General features: G+C 38.6%; 1 protein-coding gene across 1 annotated transcript in view; it reads right to left on the reverse strand.

Moving 5' to 3' along the window:
* LOC136372956 (myosin-IIIa-like) overlaps positions 1–25,269 on the reverse strand; it is a 52,983-nt gene that overhangs the window by 2,308 nt on the left and 25,406 nt on the right. Inside the window, exons 11-18 of the mRNA XM_066337859.1 lie at positions 23,047–23,252; positions 20,781–20,892; positions 19,991–20,153; positions 19,261–19,347; positions 14,306–15,252; positions 13,512–13,650; positions 4,124–4,233; positions 1,551–1,591 (exon numbers count right to left, since the gene is read on the reverse strand). Of these exons, the coding sequence (XP_066193956.1) occupies positions 1,551–1,591; positions 4,124–4,233; positions 13,512–13,650; positions 14,306–15,252; positions 19,261–19,347; positions 19,991–20,153; positions 20,781–20,892; positions 23,047–23,252 (1,805 nt within the window). The remainder of the gene's footprint in view (positions 1–1,550; positions 1,592–4,123; positions 4,234–13,511; positions 13,651–14,305; positions 15,253–19,260; positions 19,348–19,990; positions 20,154–20,780; positions 20,893–23,046; positions 23,253–25,269) is intronic.

Consider the following 25,269-nt stretch of genomic DNA (forward strand, 5'->3'; position numbering starts at 1 on the left):
TTGAAATGCTAAATACTTTTATATATTCATAAAGAAGACACAGATTACTGAAATTGTTTGGGTTTGCCATTAGACTCAGTGGAGAGGCATTTTTATGGTATAATTCATCTGCTCTATTTTAGATATCTCTTTGAGCAAGAGATGAATCATTTTCCTAAAGATGACTATTTTTTTTCTCCGAGTATAAGAAGAGAGTCTAAAGCAACTAGTTCAGATATGGGTGTCAATAATGCAGGTATCTCTTATTTTGTTAGGTGAATGCTATCTGGGGTATTATACATACAGAAAAAAAATCAATCCCAACATCCATTTTAGTATGGCTAAGGAAAGAAATAATATTTTAAAAAAGAAATTGAATAGAGAAGTTCAGAATTCAATCCTCACATTGTTAGAAACCAGAAGTAATTAATTTGTTTAACTTGCTATGTTCCACTACTACAGAGTCAGCACATGAAAGAAGATGCAGTCAGGGAACTGGTTAACTAGATTTTAAGATGAGTGAAACCTAACTGAGGCCAATGAGAGAAAACACTTGATTTTGGTGCAGACACTGGATTTTTGGGTGTGTTAGTTATTTTTTCCTCCTAGACTAGAGTCAACAGGTGTGAAATTTTTTTAGGATCCAAATGACATGAGAAAAAAAGACCAAACATAGGGGACATGGACATAAGGTCAATCCTTCAAGCTGTGGCATAATCAAGTGCAATTTGTGGTTGAATGAAGTTCAAAGCTGTAGGCACATTTTATATAGATGTAATGTCATACAACATCCTCTAAGATCCATATTTTAGCCACAGAGTTTGTATTCTGCAGCCTCAGCCGAGGATAGTGCAGAGAGCCCATTCATCTGGCAGCTATGAGCAGGCTGCCATCGCACACGGTGCCTCAGCAGTGCCACTGAGGGGGCAGCAGAAAAGCCTCCATATAGAAACACAAATAAAATAAAGCTATGATGTATGTCAGGAGCTGTGAACCAGGTCTGCAGCACACATAAGGACCTAAGATACAGACAGACAGAATACACCTATTGCTTCCTTCTTTTCTGCAGAGGTCTATCAGAATAGGCTAGCTACACTGGGAAGAAAACACTTCTGGTTCAAATTTCAGGGACTACTCTTCTTTAGCTGTTATTCATAGTTATTATTCTAATTTTTATTAACTATTTCCAGACCCTCATATATTTTTAGGAGAAAATTTTGAGAGTCTTTGTATTTTTGCTGACAAAAAAAACCTGGTTGCCCATTTGCTTTGACTAGAATTTTAAGCACCTTCAATTATTTTCTGTGCCAGAACTATCTTTGATGTGGACCTTATCTTATTATAATGCCTGTGTTACCATGGTAAACGACCATGTTTTAGGAAAACTGAAAGGCTGAATTCTATAATGGATTTTAGTCAATGAAAATTGCATTTCAACTTTGTATACATGTCCCCCTGTGAATCGCCAAATTACCATTCTTTTTTCAATGCTTTATTCTCCTGGTTAAAGTACAGCTAAAAACTGTTCTAGAGTACTGGAGCGACAATAGTGAGATAATGAAAAAAATTACCTTTCTTTTCTTGGTTTCCGTTTTTCATCTTGTATTGATTTCTAAGAAAATAAAAAGTAATTAAAAAAACTAAAAGGAAAGCTTATGCAAACATATGATTCATTAGTCTTAGGTAGAAGAGTGTTGTATATTTTTTCAGTAAAAGGAATTATAGAAAACGAGCAAATATCCCAGAAAAACCTCTTTTAAGAACCTTTGAGACTGAGATTAACATTGTTGCTCCCAAATTTGTTTCCATACTGTGAAAAAAAAAGCCAAAATAATGATTATCAGAACAGAAAAAAGGAGATCTAAAACTTTTAAATAGCTATAGATGTTATAATGAAGTTGGTAACACTATCTCATTGAGGCAAATTTACTGGGATGCCATGAGAATTTCCATGAATAAAAGCAATGCAGTGGGAAGAGGCATAATCCTATTCTCATTAATGCCAATGTAGTCTTCACACAGGTTTAGCAGAATAAAATGGACAAAAGCTCTATTTAAAAACAGTATAATAGGAGACAAAAGAACTTTTAAAATACAAGATTTCTAAAAATGCAGAGGACAGAAGATTCACAGGGAATATGAATAATTTCTTATCTCTAATAGAGTTCTATCCCTACAGCCAAAACAATATTGTGTTGCAGCACTTAATGCATCATACTTCAAAGGCAGTATTTTTTAGTGCAGATTGTGGTCTTAATTTTTTTTATTGCAAATGAGTGCAAATGTATTAGAACTAGGGACTGTAAAGTCCCTGAGAATCAGAAATCCTGATAGACTTCAGTATGCAGGCAAATGAACATGACATATGATTCCAAAATGATAGGCTGATTTAAAGAAATATGCCCCAAAATAAAATTCTCATGCCTTATATGAACAACGGACTATTGTCAGGCTTCATTTATACCTCTATACCCCTTCAGGTCATCTGATATGACAAGGAGATGTGTGAGAATGTAAGGTGTCTAATTAATGTCTGTAGCATGATGTGAGAGAAATATCTGATTTTGCAAAAGATAGAGAATTCTTTTTTAAAAATGCACTTATATTGTGTGTCTTCACTTTCATATGATCTGGGCTTGATAGTAATCTGTGAATGCCTCAAGGTCACAGAGATTTTTTAATATGGTAGAAAAATCCTTAATAGCTGGGAAAGTGGACTGCCCTCTAAAGCTGACTACCATCTAAAGTTAGAGCTTAATTAACCAGGGTCTAAGAATTTAACAACTAGCTGGTTTCCTTTCTAAGCTCCAGTGTGTAGATATTTACGCTGAACCTTTCTTTGACCAGTGAACTTCGTGTCAGGAAGACAGGTTTCCCTTTTTCACCCTGTCTTGAAAATACAACTCATTGAAGGTAATACTGATTAATACATTGAAAAGCTGCTGCTAAAAAATTGATTAAAAATCTCTTGGCACTACTGCAGTTTTTGTTTGCATTGATGCCATGGCTGTTTTCTGGTATGGAGCTGGCCATGTAACAAATTAGCTCTTCAAAAATACTATGTGCCTGGCTATATAGTCTTAGTTTCCTAAATAAGCATTTATTTCAGAATCGCCCTTCTCAGAAATTTCTGAATACAAATTCTGTGTCATGCTTTTCATTTCAGTCCTTTACATCACCAATCTTGCTTTCACAAAACAAAAATTTTATTCTTACATGCAAATTTATTTTTAAAAATGCAATTTATTTTCAGAATATCACCATTCCAAAGCTGTGTAATTTCAAACCCCCAGAATAAAACATGGCTGTATTTGTCTTTTTTTGGTATGCCAGACACAACCATCCCTACAGGCCCTGGTGACACCTTCTGTTGAAAGGAGAAGCAATTGCTACGGTTAGTTTATTAGCTGGGTTCTCACCGGCTGTTAAAATAGGTCACTAAGATACAGGCACCTCGAGCAAATCAGTTTAATTGCTTTTTTTGTTGGAAGTGCTTTCTGAGCTGCTTTTACATTTTCACTCTTTCTGCTTGCTTTCTTGCCTTTTTTCCTATATTTAAGGGCACTGAAGTCAAGAGGGGAGAGCAGCACTCGGTATCTGAACTTGGACCAAAGGCTATATATAGTGACACTCAAATCCATTAGTCTCCTGAGCTGCTGGTATTTGCCAGTGCCTTCATAATCACAATCTGACACATTTGTAAAGGATGTTACAGTGTGCATACTAATACAACTTATTTTAGTATTTGCTCTCTCTGCAAGATCAAGCACTAATTTAGATGCTGAAAATAGCTCCAAACAAACCTGTGCCTCTCCTGGTTCTCTCCTGTGACTTACAAAGAAACTGTGAGACAGGGCACTTGATTTGGTTATTGAAAATGCAAATGCTACTTATGTACAGAATGAAAGTACGTATGTTTAGGTACAAAAGTAAATACTGGTCTGACCTAGCTCCCCAGTCTGGGTAGCTCTGTACTTCCATTTCAAGTCTCATTTGAAATGTGAAGTTTGTGGCCTGTCTTCTTTCAGCAGGACAAAGGTTTTATGCTGCATTAGAAAAGAATAATGGGAATTCAGAAATTAGAAAGATAGTTTAGATGGGAGTTATCTGACAGCTTTAGCCTAGAAAAGCTACTTAAACTCACATGTATTAGAGTGTAGTAGGTGGAGTCTTCTGGATTATTTAATGTCTTGGGCTTCCGTGGCCTTCTGGGAGGTCTCTGCATTGGGCGAGAGTCTTCTACTTTGGCCACAACTGTAAAAAAGCAGAAGATAGCAATGCTTATTTCTTCACAGGGCTGGAGGCTTTTGGGAAAAACAGGAGAGAGTTTCACCAAAGAGAGAAAAAAATCCACATTGCCACTTTTACTGCTTGCAGTAATTCAAGTAAGCAACTGGTTTGGTCATTTTCATCAGCAGAGAATGGGTTTATCCACTTGAGCCCTGACTGCCCACAGGGAGAGATGCCACATAATGAATGCCAGGCTGGAATAGCCTGAAGGTCAGCCTGGCACAGGCCTCTCTGGAAAATGGCTGATGCTCCATGTTCAGAAAAGGGCTCTGAAGGGTAATGGCTACTGTGAGGCCACTGCCTCATAACAGGGACCTGTGTGGCAGAGGTGATGATTTTTTCAGACTCAAGTCAATCTTTAAGGTACTGAATGAGGTAATTAGGATTAGGCCTCTATTTCAGAGGTAGTCCTTTACATTGTCACAGTGAAGATTTTCCTCCAGGTGTCCTGCTGAGGTTTTTCATTTCAAGCCGAATCACGTGCCACTGGGCAAGACAGCATGACCATGTCCATCACATCCAATGTAGTCTATGTTAGTCTACTCAGATTCTGGTCTCTATTTCTACAGAAACTTTCTGCAAACATGTGAAAATTGCCTCCACTCTAATAGAAATTAAATCAAGATTTTAACACAAAATGGAACTATTGTCCCCTGGCAGTCTCCCAGTTCAGAGACTGACTTGCACATTACATTGGTTGGCGCATAGAGAACTAGAAAAATATCTTGGGTATTTTTTGTTGAAAATCTATATGCAATTCAGTGCTAAGATACAGGGCTGCTTGGCTTTATAGGTCGTTTGTCACAGAGACAACACAGAGTGCAGGGTTCCTAATGCCTAAGAAGACCACAGAACTGGCTCTGGAGGGACAAGAGACCACAAGACCACATAGGTACAGCTTGGTGAGCCTGGTCTCCTTCCCTTCAGCTTCAGCTATAAAAGAAGTTAACGGTCACAACAGTTCTTCATGATGAAGGAGAAGGGGGTTGCACAGCAGCAGAACACCAATGGCAGAGATGGGTCACAGACACATACAGGGTGGTGAATGAAGTCCCAGTGTTATGAATAAAATTGATGTTCAAACTGCATATGAATTTACCCCTTTTTACGCGCTTACCTGTTCTTGTTCCAACCACGTTACCTATGCTTGTTCCAACCCCAGTTCAACTCCTAGTTAATGTACTTACCCTTTTCAACTCTAAGACTTCACTGTTAAAAAGTTCTCACCTGTTTTATCTGTTTCATTGCCCTACCTTTAGTCGTTTGTACCCCTCATCCCCTTTTAACTCGTCGGGTAATCCAGCCGCTGCTCCCCAGAATGGACTTCCACATTTCCCATAAGTACTTGCGCACACATGCATATTAAAATCATACTGCTACCTGAAAATAAAACTACCCTAGACGACGAACCACTTTAAAAGGACACAAGAAACTCCACGCCATGAAATGGCAGGGACCTAATGAAGCTAACTACACTGACTTCAGCCCAACAAGTGAGTCACCACAACTTAAACAGCACCCAAGCACGAAGAGCCCCCTGAACATCTAAGCCAAAAGGGAGTCTCTGGATGATCCTTGCGAGGGTAGAGGCTCCAGTCCTGCTGGAGGCCTGTGTGGCCCTCCTCCTGGACGTCGACCATCGGGAGCAGCGGCGGCGGCGCGCACCCCGAGCCTCCACCTCTAGGCCCCTCTCTAATAAAGGCTTAACAAAGGAGAAGAAGGTCTCCTGGCCCTTTCTTTTTTACACCAGCACAGTGATCTGAGTGTTTAAGGAATCTTGCATTATCCAGTGAGGTTTGATCTTGCCCTTGTCCCATCACAGATATATTAAGGACAGTCCATGAGAAAAAACATCTCCTTACTCATAAGTGAATCTGGTGTGAGGTTGGAATGGGGAGCTAGATCCCAGTGAATTACTAAAATGTGTTCTGTTCATATAATCCACTTCCACATGGAGTAACTTTACCATTTTGTTCTCCTATGACCATCAGAAACCCTTTTACATGATAAAAATAAAAACTCGCCCACGTAGAGCAGGCTTCTTTTTAATTAAGCAGGTAGCACAATAATTTAAAATGAGAAACGATCAGTAATACATCAGTGTTGACTCCTGCAAAATTAGCTGTTTAAGTTTTTTGTTATGTGTGATAAATAAAGGCTTGTAAAGGTCATGGGTATACAGAGGAGCCAGAATGAATAATGTTAATTTAAATTGTAGTTGGATAATGATTACATTTACTGTTTTAGTTTCTTATCTGAAATGCAGACTGCTTCTTCTGTAATGAATGAACAAGTGTCTTTTTAACATTTTGCACCTAAGAGAACAATGGTTCTGTTAGCCAGGTTACAGATAATTCATGTTAAACAATGAATTTTAGATGCAATAAATTCATTTCAGTAACCTGTATTAAATATAAGTGACATTCCTTGATTTCACTAGGTACAGGAGGCTTGACTTGGCTCTTGATGTTGGCTGTTGCTCCCTTGCTGCATTTCAAATAGGCCACCTGGAATTATCTGACTTTCCACTTGTTTGAGAGAAGAGGTATATCTTCCCTATTTTATTTTAAACACAACAGAAGTCCAAAGTGGAAACACTACCTTTAAAAAAATCCCTTAAAATGCTGTTGAATAGAAACACCTAATGCCCTGTCTGTAGGACATTTTCAAAAATTTTGTCAGACACCATGACTGCATGAAAATCTGAAAAAAAAAAAAGAGAAGCCAATCTGAGTGGCTCTAGGAAAATCCCAATGAAAACACTCTTATTATGCCAAAAGATCTTTTACTGTCCCCTAAGAATCCATCACTTTGTATGCTGTTACATTATTTAATTCATCAATGTCAAACAGATAAAGCATTATTGTATTCTAGATTACAGTTATTCCAACTGAAATTGCTTGTATATTTCTTGTGTGTGTGCTCTGCAAAGAAGACTGCTTTATACTTTCAAAAAAATACCATTTTGACAATGATAAAGGTTTCAGTTAAAAAAAAAAAAAAAAAAAAAAAAAAGCTTTTCATCTCAGCTCATGTTGTACATATGTATAAGCTGTGCAAAAGGACTGAGGGGAAAAAAATACCATGTTGGGGCAGGCAGCCTTCTAAGCTTGGACCTTAATAATTCCTTTTTAAAACTAAATATAGGGCTGAAAATGCATTTCTGAATTTTGCCTCCCAATCACACCGTAAGGTTTTGCTTCCTTTGTTTCACCAGAAAGTGAAAAGGAGATATCCTTTTGCATTTAGATTTGCATATTCATTGCTACCAAAATTCAGCAGATGTGGCAGTTACTTGTATTGGATAATACAAAGTAAAATTTGCTTTTTTATTAATTTCTAATAAATACAGAAATAATTTACTTAGTAATATTAAAGGTTTGGGGTGCAAATTAAATACACAAGTCTGATAAAGGGTGAGTTTGATGTGCTTGTTTTCCAGATGGCCTATACCTTTCTGCAGCAGGTAATGAAGCAGAAAGGAGAAGCGAAATAATTCACTTACTAATAGGGCAATTACGTTGCTTCTGTATATTCCATTACAAAGAAAAGGTTTTTATTGAAGTCCAGTTTCTCCATAGTAAAGTCTCTTGTAGCTTATTTTTCCTTAAGAATTCATGTCTCTCTAGCAAGATCTTGCCATGTGCTTTCTGTGTAAAAAGAAAACTGATGTTTCCCCTCTAACAGTCATTTAAATGGATATTTTACAACACTGGTAGTACAAAAACCATTCACACAGTAGCTGTTAAAGCGCTTTGGAATGCCAGGTTGACACTACCATCCCAATCCTACTAAAAGGACAAATAAGATGCACAAAGACATATAGAGACTTGCTTAAGATTACATCCTAGTTAGTCATTAGCAGAGGTAAGGACTGGAGGGCTGTGCTGAGACCCCCAACTCTGCTGCCAGCCCACACCCTGCTGTTGGATCTACCTGGAGAGGTGCTGTCAGTGCTGGGACACACACCTTAGGAGCAATGTGTAGAAGAAACTGGAAACTTCAATTCAACACAGACATTCCCTTAAGGGTTTATCAGGAGAAAGACACTGAATAACAGGTTGAAATGCGGGGATTCTCCTCAGTGATGATGATTAAAGTTGAAGTTCTTCTCCATGAGGATAAATGAAATACAGAGTTAAGGGTCAGGAAAAGCATGTGAACAATGTGGCTGCCAGATAACATTCAAGAAGGTTTAGTAAATCCAAGACAAATTCTTTATTCATATCAGTATCTCAGCTAGCTCATTTAGCACTACCACAAAGGTTCCTACCTAAGTTGCACATACACTCAATTCTACAACAAATTAATACTTTCTTACTCAGCTCTCACTAAGAGATCCAAATATGCTGAAAAGTGTATTCAATATGTATGTGTATCCTGAACACCACCACAAACTCCAGGATCTGAGGAGGGCTGCATGTGCTTGAAACGTTCAAGGATGAGCAGAAATGTTTGAATAAAGATGAGTCAGTATCAACAGCCCTTTAGGTTGAACTGTTTGTACATTCTGACATACAATGATAAGCTTGGAAGACAGCAATCTCAAAGAATCAATATCCGTGGAGGCTAATGTAAATTAACTATGACTTACAACAGATTTTATACTGAAGACTGGAGAAAATAGTGTGGTTACAGCTGTGATAAATATCTAAGGGACCAAAGGTCTCTATTTATTAAGCCACCTGGAGAAACAGACAAAGCCATCTTCAGGTCATTTAAGTGAAATGTTGCACGCTCAGTTTAGAGCTGTGCCACATCTTATGGAGACAGAAGTATAAAGCCAGGCTCAGAATTAAACAGGAAGGAAAACAAGAGGAAAAGCAGTAATTGTATAGGTTTTTTAGTGGGAGTTGAAAGTAATCAGTAAAAATGGAAATACAGCAACTGGAATTCCAGGACTTGATAATGAGAAGCTAACAGGTATTACTGCTTGCAATATTTATGTGCATACCTTTTTATTGTTCTAATCGTATACAACATGAGAATGTAGCTACTCAAGTTTGTAATTTGGACCAAGAAAAGCACTTCTCTTCAACATTCTGGTTAGTAAATTTTAAGTATTTTTAATTCATGGGATGTTTAAAACAGCTGGATTTGGAAGTTATGGCTGATGGCTGCAAATTTTTAGCAATCTGGATTACTCTGTCACAGACCTAGAAGGAGAAACTTCAAGAGACTGAGAACTTTCAGATTGTATACAGCAGAGGCTGACAGTGTTTGATCTCTCATGCCTTGCCAGGTAGACCATGGCATGAAGTGCTAAGTCCAGCTGTTTCTTAAGCACCTCCAAGGATGGTGACTCCAGCACTTCCCTGAGAAATCCATTCCAATGCTCAACAACTCTTTCAGTGAAGATATTCCTCCTGATGTCTAGCCTGAACCTCCGCTGGTGCAGCTTGAGGCCATGTCCTCTGGTCCTATCACTGGTTGCCTGGGAGAAGAGGCCAAACCCACACCTGGCTGCACCCTCCTTTCAGGCAGTTGCAGAGAGTGACAAGGTGACCCCTGAGCCTCCTTTTCTCCAGGCTAAACAACCCCAGCTCCCTCAGCTGCTCCTGACAAGACTTGTGCTCCAGACCCTTCCCCAGCTCCAGTGCCCTTCTCTGGACTTGCTCCAGCACCTCTCATTTCGCTGAGTCTGGTGACCTGGAATTACTACTTTTTAAGAGAGGATATTTAGGAAAAAATGGATGTATTCCACTTTCACAACCTTCCAGATCTTATGCTCTTACATGGATCTGAGCAACTGTGTGGTGCCCAAAGGACCACTCCTGTTGCTGAGAACCACCAGCCAGCAGTGCTTGCCTACCCTGTTTTTCTCTAGTCCCACACCTCAGTGCTCCCTGGCTGACTACTCACTTGCAAAGAAGAAGGTCTGGCTGGTGAATACTGCTCTGCTCAGCCAGTGCTACACAGGCTCCCTTTTCCTTGCAAAGCCTGCCCATTAAATTCCTGTAAATAGTGCTTTGACAGCCTACAGCAGGAGGAATCCTGGATGAAAACCCTGTTTGTCTCATTGCCTCATTTAGTTGAAAATGTTCTCAGCTGCATGGGGGTTCCTCATACCATGTAAATTTCATTCTAAATATAGAAAATTCTCTTCCTGAGATTTTGTACTTGACCTGTCATTTAATAAGTAGAGGGATGAGCACTATGATTCATCTGGGAAAAAAAAGAAAAATAATCCCTCCCATAATAATCAAATTCCCCTCACTTCAGGCTTTGATCTCAAAAAACTTGACAGCAGCCATTTGTGCATGTATTCTGACGCCAAGCAACCCAAGGCTCACTAGCAGTCCAAGGGTGCAGTTCTGGGGTGCTGCTATTACATTTGGCTGAAAGCATGTAAGAAGCAAATATAACCTACTTGGAGATTCTAGCCACAGGGAATTTTGTTTATTCCAGGAACCTTGTGCGCTTGCTTGATGCATTTTATAAATACGAAGAAACTCATTTAAGAACAACTTTACCTTGTGGATTTAAGTTAAATTAAGATTTTGCTCAGATGTTCTTTGAACTGCAAGCTTTGCATTTTTATTAAAAAAACCAAACAAACAAGCAAACAATTTTAAAAATGTGAACATTTGTCACAGTATGTCATCAGCTGTCCCTCCGTTCCTCCCCTTCTCTAGGTAGCAAATGTAATATAATATTTTATCAGAGAAGTGGTAAGTTGTGTTACCTGCACAATGACCACCTACCCACAGACAAAGGCAGCCAAACTCTCCTATCTAGCTATAAAATACAATTCATGTGCCATAGCTGCAAAACCACACATAAAACTAGTGAAGCTGATGAAAAAAGGTAAATAAATGTAAATGACCAACGTAATTACAAATAGGTAAATACCACATGATTTAAAGAACACCTAAAGCTCAACAATCCCTGCCTTCATAAGAGTAGGACAGGAAAAGCAGCCACAGAGGGAAAGCTGCAGTAAAAGCATATACTTTTGTAAATGAGTGTGTATAAATCCTACACATAGTGTAGGCAGTAGACAGGAAGTAGACAGACTGTTAATAAGGCAGTGGATCACCTCGTCTACCTGCTTCACTTTAGCATGACCATCTGCAGGACCATACCTCAAATCTTTGGGGCTTTTGTAGATATTTCACTATATTGCATAGAGAAAGAAAATACAATATCCAGAATGCTGGTAACTCCTGTGTTTTAGACAGTACAACTTAAATGAACTGAACACAGGCATATTGTTACTTAAATATTCTCTGCATCTAGTTAGGTCATGTTTGATATAATAAACACCTACTTAAGATGATAAAGCTTTGTGATAAAGCCAGTTTCCAACTGGCTTAGAGGCAAACTGTGGAATTACTGCAGTGTATTGTCTCCACTGTTTTGTGCATTGGCCATAGCTGGAAAACAGTTTTCTTGTCATGTAAATTACGTTCAAGTGTAGAAAAAGAAAGTTCACATTTCACACCAAGAAAGGTTTTTCAGTGGACAGGTTAGCACACTTTACCACTGGAAAACTTCTGCACTGTGACAGCGCAATTTTTACAGCAGCGTGACATTTTCAGAGATAGAGAGGGGAAGTGGCTGACTGGTCACCCCTTTAGGCAGCGTTGGATGCACAGGTGACAAACTCTGGCAAGATTTTGTCTCCTGCAAAGCTACTTAAATTAATAGCAGTGTGAAGGGTAGACTTCACTGCATTTTGCACAGGAACATACTAGTACATTTGCACCTGGTTCACTCGTGTAAGTGATGAGATCTTAACTGATAAAACAGGGATTAGTATATTCCCTTTCCCTCTATCTACCTCTTTTCTCTAGCTTCTTTTGGAAAATGTGTTAGGACCAAGAGTATTTTTCAAAGCATACATTTTTAATTTCTCAGCTTTATCTTGTCAAAAAATCAGCAGTATTTCACAGAGAACTCAATACAAGACCATTAATGACAATCGCAAACCTTGCTCTGTCTTTAATGAAAGGTCATGGCATTTAGTTTTCCAGTTCCCATTTCTTTTCTCTTGCAGACTTTGGTCCTGGAAACAGGCTGAACTACACAGATTACCTACTAGCAGCCAGTTTCCACTTAGTGGTGTAAACACCAAGCCCTCATTTTAGCAGCTTGCCCATTTGAGAGGACTTCAAAGTGGGATTGAAGATCTTTTAAGATCTTTTCGATGTGGTCTTGGGAACAGAAAGAAGTTTCATCACACATGACAACTGAATCCACAATGTTATAATGAAAACAGCACAACTAGCTCTGGGCAGTGAGAGACAGTCCTAGATCTTATCACAACTCTTCCTCAGAGGCAATGCAGTGAGCTCACACAAGTCCTGCCACACAAATGGAGTCACAGGCTGTTATATGCCACATCTGCTCTCATCTTCCTCCACCTGCAGCCCAGGACATGAGCTGAGGAAATTCCCTGTTACATGTATTCCAGCAGAAGAGATCTGAGCAGCTCAGTCAATTCTTTGGTGTCCTTTTGGTGGAGCACAGGTCTTAATGATCTGCATGCTCAAGAATCCCATGTCCTCTTTCTTCTCTCAGTACTCTTCCCTACTGCCATCCAAGCTGCTCCAACCATGTTTGAATTTTGGGAACCTTCACTGCCCATGTTAATATAATTACAGAATATAAATAACTCTGGAGTGTTTTTCTAGAGATCATGCCCTCTTAAGTGTGTGAGTTAGATGGATGCTCAATATTAATAAAATTTTACATGCAATTTTAAGGACATACCCACCAACATGTGTAGGAGTTACAGGTCTTGAATAACTCCATTTACATCTGTGGATAGCTTAAAATTTACTCAGCATGTATGTCATAAAGTTTAGTAAATTGTTTGACACATTACCTAAAAAACTGTTTTGTTTTGAAAGCATAGTCCCATATCCTACCAATGGCGCACACAGCTGAGTGAAACCTGAGTTAACATGAGCCAATATGGAATTTTTACCAAATAAAGGTATTTCCAGAGACTGTGTGTCTAGGTCTCACAAAGATTCATTCAGCAATCCTAAGCAGCACTGAAACAAAATACCAAGAAAAATGGTAAATACATAAATCCCAACCAGGTTTGGGTATTTCTCTGGAAACCGTGTTCTAGACGTGTACTGATACAGGGCTTAGTACAAAAATATACAGCCAGAGTAATATGAGCAACTGGAATTAACTCATCTTACTTGTTCCTTGAAGTGATCAGGAGTAGCTTCTTTTCAGTCCTCTTTACAAATAAAAATTCTGCCAACAGTAAAGTTAAACATTACCTGACTGACAAACATGAGAAGAAAGCCGGCCATTAGCTTGCTTATCTTTGGGCATCATCACTGGTCTCAGCTGATGGGACAGTATCATTTCATTCAGTTTTTGCTGCAATGCTAAGTAATCTTCAGATAATTTTGATATCTGAAAAATATATTTTTACATTATTATAGAAATAGGTATACACATTCCAAGGAAATCAAAGGTAAAATATTGGACTAGAGAATCAATTTAAAAGGTATTGCTCCACCAACTGCAGTGCACAATCCTACCACATTTACCTCCTCATCTCTTGAAAAAAATGAAGATGGAAAAAAAAGACACATAGGAAACTCAACATTGCAGTCCAGTCCTACAGCTACTTATTGGTTCACACATGTGGGCAAATGGTGCATTGCTGATGCAAGACTGCTTCTAGACCTGTAGGCATACTTCTCTGCACATGTGCAAGTCTCTGACATTGGCACAGCAACTTTAGCTTCATTCACAGGGACATTTCACAAGTGTACTGAATTTAGGAACCTTGATGGGTAAACAAACATTTGAAAGGCAAAGCTTCTGCATTTAACTTAAATCAGATTAACATTATTTTTGCCAGTACTCTGACTTTTCATCCTTCCAGAAAATGCTATTTTCTCTTGCAAACCAAAATATGCATTTTTATAGAACACACATTACAAATCTCTGTCTTAGTTTAGAGAGCAAAACCTTGGTGCCATAGAAGTCAGTAAAATAACTCGGCCATTCTGTCACTGCTCAGAGTATTATGCTCCACATACATTGCTTAGAAGCTTCTTACCTGTCGTGAAAAGGCTGCCAAATCACAAGCCTCTTTCTCTGAGTCTCCCTTCAGTGTCTTAGAGTCTTCTGCCTCTGTACTGGTGCATTCCCTACCTTTTGTTGTTTGGGGATTGTTATTTTGAACATGTATTGCTTCTGTTGGCTCCTTTATTGTTTTTTCTTGACTTTTGCAAGGTAGTTTCCCTTCTTTTCTGAGTTGTCCCCTCCTTCTGTAACCCCGGTAATTGCTCTGAATTACCACAGCTGCCTTCTCTTTGTCTTCTGAACCTTGTTTTTCTGCCTCAGCTTGCTTCCATGAGCCTCTTCTTAGCGACTCTTTTCTTGTGATTCCTTTACCTCCTGTAGGCATCACTGCTTCACGCTTTAGGTGGTTTCTTTCCACATTCCTGTCGGTCCTCGGCTGCACTACAGCAGATTCTTGATTTTCTGCATTGAGTGTGTCTTGACTGTCTTGCTCTTGCCGGGGTCTAGGTTCAGCTGAGGTTTTGACAGAAGATCTGCTGGGTAACTCTTCCAAAGAGTCCTGTTCTTCACCTTCACTAACTTCTTCTACTGCCAGGTTCTGCTTCACAGAAGCCGCCTCTCCTTCAGTAGATGTTTGCTGTTGCTCCTCTACATTCCCCCTGTCACTGTACCCAGAGCACTTGCTGTCAGAGACAGCATCAGGATCATCTGGAGCCTCCTCACTTGCCACTTCTTCCAGTGTGTCATTCTGAGCTGGCTGCAGTTGTGCTTCAAGGAATTCCACAGCAGATAATTCATCCTCTGCTATGGCAGCTGCTGCTTCTTCGGTTCTAGGGAGGGCACTCTCCACTTCAGTCAGACTTTCTTCAGGATCTTGAAGTTCGTCATCATTTTCCTTCTTGCTAATGGTTGCTGCATTTTCAGTTTCTTCCTTTCTAAGTGATTCCCTGAATGGGACAGAGTTTTGGGCAAAAATTACAACTGAAGGAAATGAAGAATAGAGACAACTTTACAACTACCTGGGGTGGTCTTTGTGTGCTAACTGGCAATTTGATACATTGCAACATGAGAAAGATTTAGTGCACATAGATGGAATTAAATACAGCAATTTATGTTGCTGTTGTTATTGTTATCTCTTAAAGTGAAAAGGGATTATATTATTATCATCAACATCATCGTCTCTTAAGTTAAAAGGGACATCCCTGTTAAACTTCATGGAAAATTGCCAGGAAGAAAACGGAGGTTGTATGAGAGCTGATAAAACAGTAAAGAATAAATTTAAATGTTAACAAAAACATAAGGCATAAACCCTTTAGTGTCTCAAGAATGCATAAATACACACAGTCCTAAAGGTATTCTATGTTTCCTGTCATCACCTTTGCTTATTTCGAACAGCAACTTAAAATGAGAACAGTTTCTTGCAGATATCTATTTCACTCTTGTCCGAATATTTTTTTTATTATGAGCTAATTCCAAAAAGAGACTCATCTATAAATTACATTAACATTACAGGTAGGTACAGTATTGTTGACCTTTCTCCTAAATGTGCCTTTATTCCTTGGGCTTTAGAAGATGAGAAAATTGGTTACTGCTATTAAAAACCTTCACATAAATATACATTACTTCTGCATACATATCTGGAATAAGCCTAATTTACTTCACTCTTATCTTATAATGTTGTTATTCAGTGCTGTAATTACTGGAAAGGGACACATCTGAGTGACATAAGAGAAAAATACTACTAAGAGAGAATACTACCTCCTGCTTTTGAAAATCTTCCTCTCCTTATATCCCCGGTAGTGAGACTGAATTGTTATTGCTGCTTTGTTTCTTGTTTGTTCTTTTCTCTTCTTCCTGAGTAAGTATCCTCTGGCAACTGATACAAATTGTAATGCAAAACAACCTTAGGCAACAAGCAATGGGTGTCACATACATTTCAGACAGTCAAATGCTAACAGCATTAAACAAAAGCTAATAAGGAAATACAGATCAGGGTGCCTATTATGATTATGTTTCATCTGAAATGATTCCCATAAAACCTTTCTGAGATTTCAGAAACCTGTACCTATTCTACATGGGGATACAAACAAGCTCTTTTTTAATATTTTGTTGGAATAAAGAAAATATAGGAAGATGCAGAATAGAACAGAAGCACAGAGCTGTAGAAATGCCTCTAGAACACAACACAGCACTCTGAGGTTAATGTACCTGCTTTGTCTGATTCAGGCAATTGGTTTGATTCTGTCTTTAATTTCTATGGGAAATGCCTGATTATCAGTCTATAGAGATTACCAGGCTGTCAACTGGCACAGGCTTGGAATTAGCTGAACATTCAGTAGATCAGAGAGAAATTGAGAATTTTGTAGCTTAGCAGTTACAGAAGACTCAACTCATGCTCCTTCTGCAGACTCATTATTCAAAATGAAAAAAGGCTCAGCATGAAAGGTGTGCTAAGCTCCACAGTAACCAGGTGCACTGTGACAGAGAAACTCCCTACTTGTGCTTTATGGGAGGCACAAAGTTAATATTCTGGTCTGAATCAGAAATAAGGACTCAAACATGGGACGTCCCTGAGCCATGTAGGTGCTGATGGGTCACTGGGGCCTTGATGCAGTTGCCAGCACATTGATATCTGGTGCCATCTGAAGTGCTCCAGGATAGCAAGGCATCCACATGGAGCTGGCGGAATGAACAGGACAGATGGGACTTTCTGGACAGGAAAAGTTGGGTATACCAGGTGAAAGACAGCTGGAGGCCAGACAAGATAACCAGGGCACCTCAAATGACACTAGATACCAGTATGAGGGCAAATGAGCTGAGCATTTACTGATTTTGAATAAAATTATTCTAGGCTCTATGACTAGAACAGCAGTTTAGACACCTAGATCATATTTAGACATCTACACTCAAGTGTCCTAGTCAGAAACTGAATTGCATTCAGATTGTTCAAAAATTTTTGAACTTGCAAATAATTTTCTAATGGGAATTGGCACAATCTCTACAGTGCTGTGATTTGGACAAATCTGCAATTCTAGGGATTCAGCTCAAATATGCTAATTCCTAGCAAAATAAAAAGAACATAGTGTTTTGTCAAAATATTTCTGTTGAACTCTAATTCCAAATACAGTACCAAGAGTACAGGGATAATGGATTCAGGTGCTTTAAATACCCTGTGGACATGGTAGATATGAGACTCTTTCTTCAACTCTGCTGAGAGTGTTTTGCATCACAGTGAAAAGGTCAAGCTCACTTAAAAATTAAGAAGGGAGCATAAGCAGTCTGTTCCAACACATTCATATTACTTAGTGCTAAGTTTTATGTGCGTTCCCCACTCATAACTTAGGTCACCTTTGGCTCCACTAGGTGCAGCCAATCAATGTAAGAACCACCATATTAAATGGCCATAAATTACACCTTGACAACTGGATAAAGGATAAAGAAATACAAATACTTATTGGAAGTAGCATAACTGGATTTTATATTCAGTTTGACAGGGTCTTAGAAAAGCAGAAATTGTAAAGCACTTGGAATACTTCTTAAGTTTCTTGGATTTCTGAGCCAATTCTCTTTCTATTTTCATACAAAAGGAACTCAACAGGAGTTATTTTGAAACAAATCAAGTTATGGTGGACATGCCAATATAAGCTGCATCTGGTCTTTTTAGACTATTTTGGTTCATTTCTGAGGTTTTGTAGGAAAAAATGTTATGATATAGTTTGTTTACAAACTGAAAGAGGAGTTATGCATTGCTTTAGAAATAAATGAGGGAAAATGGACAGAGCTAAGTAAAAATGGACTTCATTTTAGTTTTGGTTTGTTTTGCACTGAAAATGTTGACACTGCAGACATGACAGAGAAGATGGACAAAAAGAAACATTGGGGACATCAACAGAGTGAAGAGGTAAATTTATCCTTTTGCATTTGCTAAGTATCTTAATGTAATTGACAAAGTTCAGATGTGTAATAATTTGGGGCACATTACTGGATTTTATGCTGGTTTTAGATTTTTTTCTACCCTGATGAAGTCCTACCAGCTGCAGTGAAGTGATCTTCAGTACACACTGGCCCAGTGCAATTGACACATCTGACAATGATTAAAACCAATACTGGTGGTGGTATATACTCATGAAGGCCTATCTGAGGTTGTTTAAATCTAGATAGCCTGGGTACTGGCAACACTAGCTCACATTTGTGTTGCCACCTTCGTAATTACTGAAAATGCTGTGTAGATTTGTGCCAGCTGTTTTTATAGAATCATAAAATCATAGAATGGTTTTGGTTGGAAGGGATCTTAAAGATCATCTAGTTCCAACCCTGCTGCCATGAGCAGGGACACCTTCCACAGACTAGGTTGCTCATCCAGCCTGGCCTTCAGTCCCATGTCTCTCCAGCTGTACTGCTCCTGATTTCAGAGCTGCCTAGACTGTGTCGAGCTTGGGGATGTCTCTGCAGAGACAGGGGAGACCAAGGTTCAGGGAGCAAAAAGGGATGTCCCATAGCAACACCTGGGCCCAGGGTCATTATGGCAGCAAAACTGAAACAAAGCAATGGCAAAAATGAAAAAGAGACATGAGTAAATTTACAGCTTGCAGTCTTCCTGAATATAACCATTACTGGTACATAACAAACTCTATTCCTAATGGAGCAGCACCCATACACACATACACATGATATGCAGACAGCGTCGTGTGGGTTTCAACAATACCCATAGCTGGGCAGCTGTGTACTCCAATATCTCAGACCAGGAGTGACAAGGTTTGCTATGGCATTTGAGCATCCCACTTCACCTCAGTCAAAAAGGCCTAAACCACTCTCAGGTACAGGTAACAGAATTTACTGACCCATTTCAACACTGTATATAGACATATAATAGATAAGCTATACTTCAGAATATGCAAATGAGCATAATCAATCAGTGTAGCCAGAATCTGGGTCAACATATTGTGTATGGACAGCACATTAAAAGCCAAGAAAGCAAATAATTCTTACTTGCTTGAAATTTGGTAATATATTCTTCCACTTTTTTATTATGCTTTGCATTTTTGTATTCTTTACGAGCAACAAACCCCCTGTAAGCTGAAAAGAGATGTTAAAAATTAGGTAATCCACTAGGTACAAGAAAGAATAAAAATATTCTGGAATTACAAACCTCTATTAAGATATTCATAAATATTTTGGAGGTTTTATCTTTCAAAAAACATGGCAAACAAGCACAAATAGTAAATCTACATAAAAAATACATTTTCTGGTGATTAAAGTTGTTATGAAATAAATTAATATAAAACAAGATAATCAGAATGTAAAATAAGATTATGTTTGAAAGTATTAAAAAAATCAGTTGATGCCTCCATCAACAGGGTAATTTGCCTTATTATCTAGGACAGTTAATATATTTTATTTTCATTATTACATTATACAACCTTGTCAGTGCATGCCAGAATATTATTAATAAGAGTATCATCCATGCAATCACACCCTTCCATTCTTAAAATTGCCTTTTAAATGTAACACTGAAAAATGTAATTTCAGTAAAGAGATTGTCATAACCTGGTTAAAATAAATATTTTCTTCATGAGAACAGATGTTACCAAATATAAGATATTTTGTCAAATGTAACAGCAGGAAAAGAGCGGAATCCACAACCAGCATGCACATTCATCTATTGACTGTACACATGCACTGGCTTTAAGCGAAATGTTGAATGTTTTAAAGCTATTACCTGACTGTATTTTAATAGCACTTTGTTCCCTTTGTTCCTTTATCTTTTTGTATCTCCTCGAACCCAGCCACCCTCTGACATAAGCTTGAATCAAAATAATCATATCAACTGTCTCCTTCCGCATTAAATTTAGCTGCTCCACATGATAGTATTTGAGGAATACCTTAAAAAGAGAAACAAACAGAAGTCTTAGTTACCTTCCCAGGCCTTTATTCACTTGATCCACTTAACATCAAGAAGAGTTACAAGCTGGTTTCAAATGATGAACAGACCCTTCAGCTGTAGTACTTAAAGGACCATTCTTAGAGAGAGCATTTTTATTGTTTGGGATATTACTTTACCTTACTCTTCAGCATCTTTAGTCAGTCCCTGCTTATTATATTTTTAGGGCCAGATTTTTTTAAAGTTCAGTGCAAACCTTCAGTCTGTAACTATAAATCTGATTTCAAAACTACAAGGCTGGCAGTTTTGCTGACTTCACAAATCTAATGTATGTTATATAAATGTGATCAAAATCTGAAACCTTCAATTTCTCTGTTTCCCAATTTTAAACTTAAAGCATTTTTTATTCACTAAATTGCTTTTATCAAGCATGAAACTCATATAAGTCCTGAAAAATGAGTGCAGGATAGGGTTGCCAACTCATTCACAGTGTATATTAAGGACATTGCTTTTTAAAAAGAGTCGAGACGAAGAGTGACTCCAACCAAATGGGTGAGAAAACAAAACTGTTTAATATGTTAACAATGGCATACTGGAATGACGAAGATAGAGTATATTAAAAAATTACTTTAGTTTTTCCAAGAACCCAGTTGTCAAGGTGGGCTTTTTCCAGGATGGCAGCACAGGTCTCCGGGCTGACTGGAGGATCATCATTTGTTTTGTAACAGATGAGGTAATACCTAAAGACAAATGCATGATTCTTTATTTGATTAATGGAGGGTAATACATGCAAATACATTTAAACCGTTCTTTTAAGTAATTAAAATGATTTAATGAAAGAAAACGTAGCACTGAAAAGACCAAAACAGCATATGAAATAAAGTGTAGTTATTCGTACACAGTACTAAGAAACTCAATCAAAAGTGGATGAGTGACATATTGCACACCCTGGAGGGTTTTTCAATCTATACCAACACCAGAAGGTTTTTAGAAAGAATTCAACCCAAGTAGAGTAGCACACCATTTTTTTTCTGCTCACTACATTCTGTGAGAGTGATTTCAGTGGCAATATAAAAATTATTTTAAAAGCTTTTCTGCCTAAATTATATTATTTCATATCTAGAAATGTCACAAAAATTTCCTGTCTTATCTCATGTGCTAGACCATCTACCTTTGAGATACTTATTATGATCTGAGATGCATCTCAACTCTTTTTAGCTCCTTGGAATCAGTTTTGTAGATCCTTTTGGAACATGTAAGTGCCATTGTGACACATTATCTGTAAGCATTTAATTTGGCAAACTCATTACGCAGAATTAATTTTGACTAGGAAAAGAGGTCATGATGCCCACTCATAAAAACTACCTGTGATGCACCAGCTCAGCTGCTGGATTGAAAATACTTGCTTGTTCCAGGACTTTCCAAAATGCTCTGTAACAAGATGAACCATATCCATCTATCTTGGCTTTTTAAATTAAGAACATTGCATGAATTATGTGTTCTTCCTGACAGTACATTCTGCTTTTTTCCTTGTTATTCAGCCTTTAAACACAAAGCCTGTGTTTACCAGCTTTAAATGATGGTAACAGTTTGCTCATGGAATAATAAAAAAAGAGACAATGTCGATTTCTCACTAATCACCTACAGTTCTCTCTCTCTCTCTTTTTTTTTTTTTTTTTTTTTTTTGTAAAACACAATTAATTGACTTTCTTTATTATAACCAAATAATGATGCCATTATGTCAGGTCTACCTGTAACTCTCAATTACTTAAAAAACCCAAATGCAAGAGAAGACATACATTTAATAAAAAAAATCCTTTTTCCTTTGGCACATTCTCAATGCCAGAGATCTGCACAGACCCACTGTAATCAGGGGTACACTCTCTAGAGAGGTACCCCATTAAGTTTACTGCTTTTATCTATTTTACCTGAACAGTTAAGTTCACTTTTTTTTTTTTTTTTTTTTTTATTTTATTATTATTATTATTAAAAGCTGTCACCAAAAGCTACAGCACATCTTGTAATTATAACTATCTTTTCCCATGCTGCACTCTTCCAAAAGTTGCACCTTTCCAAAACAGCAACACTTCCAGGATTATTTTTTCAAGAAACAAGGCTATTAAAACATCCCTTTGCTGTTCCCTTCTCATCTCATGGACCTGCAGCACTCTGCTGCCAGCTCTCTGTTTCTAGTTTACTATTTCTTGTAAGTGCTTCTGTCTGATTAGGTGATGCTTGCTTCTTCTCAGTTTTGATCTCCATTCAACACATCTCTCTTCTGATTGAGGCACATACTCAGGGTCTTTATTTGTAAGAGAGAAGTACAGATTTTTGGGGTGGAGGTAAAAAGTAGTTAAAGGAATAATAAAACCACATTGAGTTCATTACTCTGCTTCTTAACAAGTGACTAATGTTTAGGAATTATATTTTAAACAACATTATGCACTCAATGAACTTTTCAACCTTAGCCTAGGAATCCTGAATTATCATCTACCCTGCACAAGCAGATGATGCAGAGTGCTGAAGGTTGGGAGCTAGAGGAACTGTGGTGTTCCTTGGATAGTGTGGCTGCAAATTCTCAGCTTTAATTTGAAGTAATAAATTTCTAAAACTCAAGTCCTTGAAGAAACTTGCAGAATATAAGCAAGTAAATTTTTACCCAAATGCTCAGAGAGCCTGAAAAATCTTTCTGAGCTTCATCATCTCTCCCTACCCATCAAAAACAGGTCACTAATCTTGTGCCTGAACTACTCCTGGCCATCCAGTCTACAACCTTCTTTGTCACAGAAAATGTCTTTGTATTTTTTTTTCAAAGACCATGCCAAAAAACACTGCTGGTGCTAAACAAGCACTGGGCAGCAGTTGTAGGTGAAAAAGAGCTCCTTCGCTGTTACCGTTTTATGAAGTTAGCGAAGAGTATACGATGTGAGTAGCCCTGTCTTCGGATCCGCGCTGTCTCCAGAATTCCCGTGTAACGCAGCTGAACCAACACCTTCTCTTTGTCAAACTTGTTTGCCTGCCGGTCGTTGTTTGGCTTGATGCACCTGACAAAATGAGGCTGGCCAACGACCATTTTGGACAACAAATCCATCAGAGAATACTGAAAAAACAAAAAGATCAGAATCATGTTCAAAACCCTTTACATTTCATTAAGCTGATACTTTACAAGTAGATGAAGTAAATTACCCAAAAACAATTCTAGCTTTCCTAAGCTACTTGTGTATACTACTTGAGAGAAACACTGATTCTAAATAAATGCACCAGATTTCATCCAGGACATTCTCACAGATTTCCATGATGTCCAACATCTGACAGAACACTTATACTCCTTACATATATTTGCTTATCTTGGAGCTTTGTTAGGTAATTAAACCATTTTTCTTTTTATTGTTGTCACCTATTTGAAGACTCTTGTTCACCCAGAGAGTAAATCATCCATCTATGGATGGGAAGTGGAACAAGCCAGTAAATATTTCAATTCCTTCATTAGACTGGAGGAAACTAAGGCTACCCCAGAAGAAGGGCTGATTGAACTGCTCAGATCTTTGGATATCCTGTTTATTGCATAGACTGATGGTGATGCAATAACTGCCCTGCCAAGAGGAAACTTCCATGGAGGGAAAAGCTAGAAGATCACAATTCCAAAGTTGCATTTTTCCCACCTCACCAGAATATCAGGCTAGCAGAGGGCATACAGCCCGTAACTCCCCATGCCAGCTGAGGGGAATCTGACTGTAAACAACCTTGACTGGTGTTTTGAAAAATTGCTTCATGGGATGATCTTATTAAAACACAAATGAAGAGGCTCATTCCTCAAGATTCAACCTGACTCAACAGAAAGAGGCAGCCAGGAGGTAATGAAGCTCAGCAGTAGGTTGGTTACATGAAACCAGCATAGGACGTCAAGAGCCATATGTTTCCTATTAAAATGTGCAGTTCCATTCTGGACAGAGGCTGCACCATGCAGCAAAGTGCTTAATTAGCTCCATCACCAGTGTGCCAACTGAACACAAACAAGTAGGACACGCTAATGGATATCTTTTTTTCCATGCAGTATGAGATGGCATATGCTTTTCCCAGTCACCCATAGATTTCTGTGTATGAGTAAACCAGTGGGGCTGAAGGTGAATTTTCATTTGAGAGCATTAGCCATCGTGATCTGAGCAAGGATTTCCAGTACAGAAAATAGTATCAGAAAAGTGTAAACATAATTAACTCATTTGCAGCCTCCGATGCTAGAAGTGTTGAATGCACTGGAGCACAGGCATTAAGTTGAATGAGATCCAATATTTTTTCCATCTAGAATATTCAAACAGTATATAGCTTTGGACCACCTTGATACCTAAACTGAAGTTATCCCTCACAGTCCACAAAGCTGTGCAACTGTATCTAAAAAAGAGATCTGGCTCCTCATTGTTCTTAGATAGATGTAAGTGAACTCCTACAGGTCATAAAATCATAGAATATACTGACTTGGAAGGAACTCATCAGGATCATCAAGTCCAACTCCTGGCTCTGCACAGGACACCCCAAGAATCACACCATGTGCCTGAGGGTATTGTCTAAACACTCCTGGAACTCTGTCAGGCTTGGTGATGTGACCATTTCCCAGGAGAACCAGTTCCACGGCCAGCCACCCTCTGGGTGAAGAACCTTTTCCTGATATCCAACATAAACCTCCCCTGACTTAGCTTTATGCCTTTCCCTCCTGTCCTGTCACTGGTCATGAGAGTGAGATCAGTGCCTGACCCTCTGCTTCCCCTCGTGAGGATGTTGAAGGTCACAATGACACATATTTGTGTCCCCTCAGTCTCCTCCAGACTGAACAGACCAAGTGATTTCAGCTGCTCTTCATACGACTCCCCTCCAGATCCTTATCCTTCACCATCCTCATGGCCCTCCTTTGAATGCTCTTCCCTGGTTTAATGTCTTTTTGATACTGTGGCACCCAGAACTGCCCCCAGCACTTGAGGTGAGGCCACCCCAGCTCAGAGCAGAGCAGGACAGTCCTCTCCCTTGCCCAGCTGTGCCTGATGCTCTCCAGGACAGGGTTGGCCCTCCTGTCTGCCAGGACACTGCTGGCTCATGTTCTACTTGCCATGGACCAGGACCCCCAG

This window comes from Sylvia atricapilla, chromosome 1, assembly GCF_009819655.1.
Source record: "Sylvia atricapilla isolate bSylAtr1 chromosome 1, bSylAtr1.pri, whole genome shotgun sequence".
Classification (NCBI taxonomy): Eukaryota; Metazoa; Chordata; class Aves; order Passeriformes; family Sylviidae; genus Sylvia; species Sylvia atricapilla.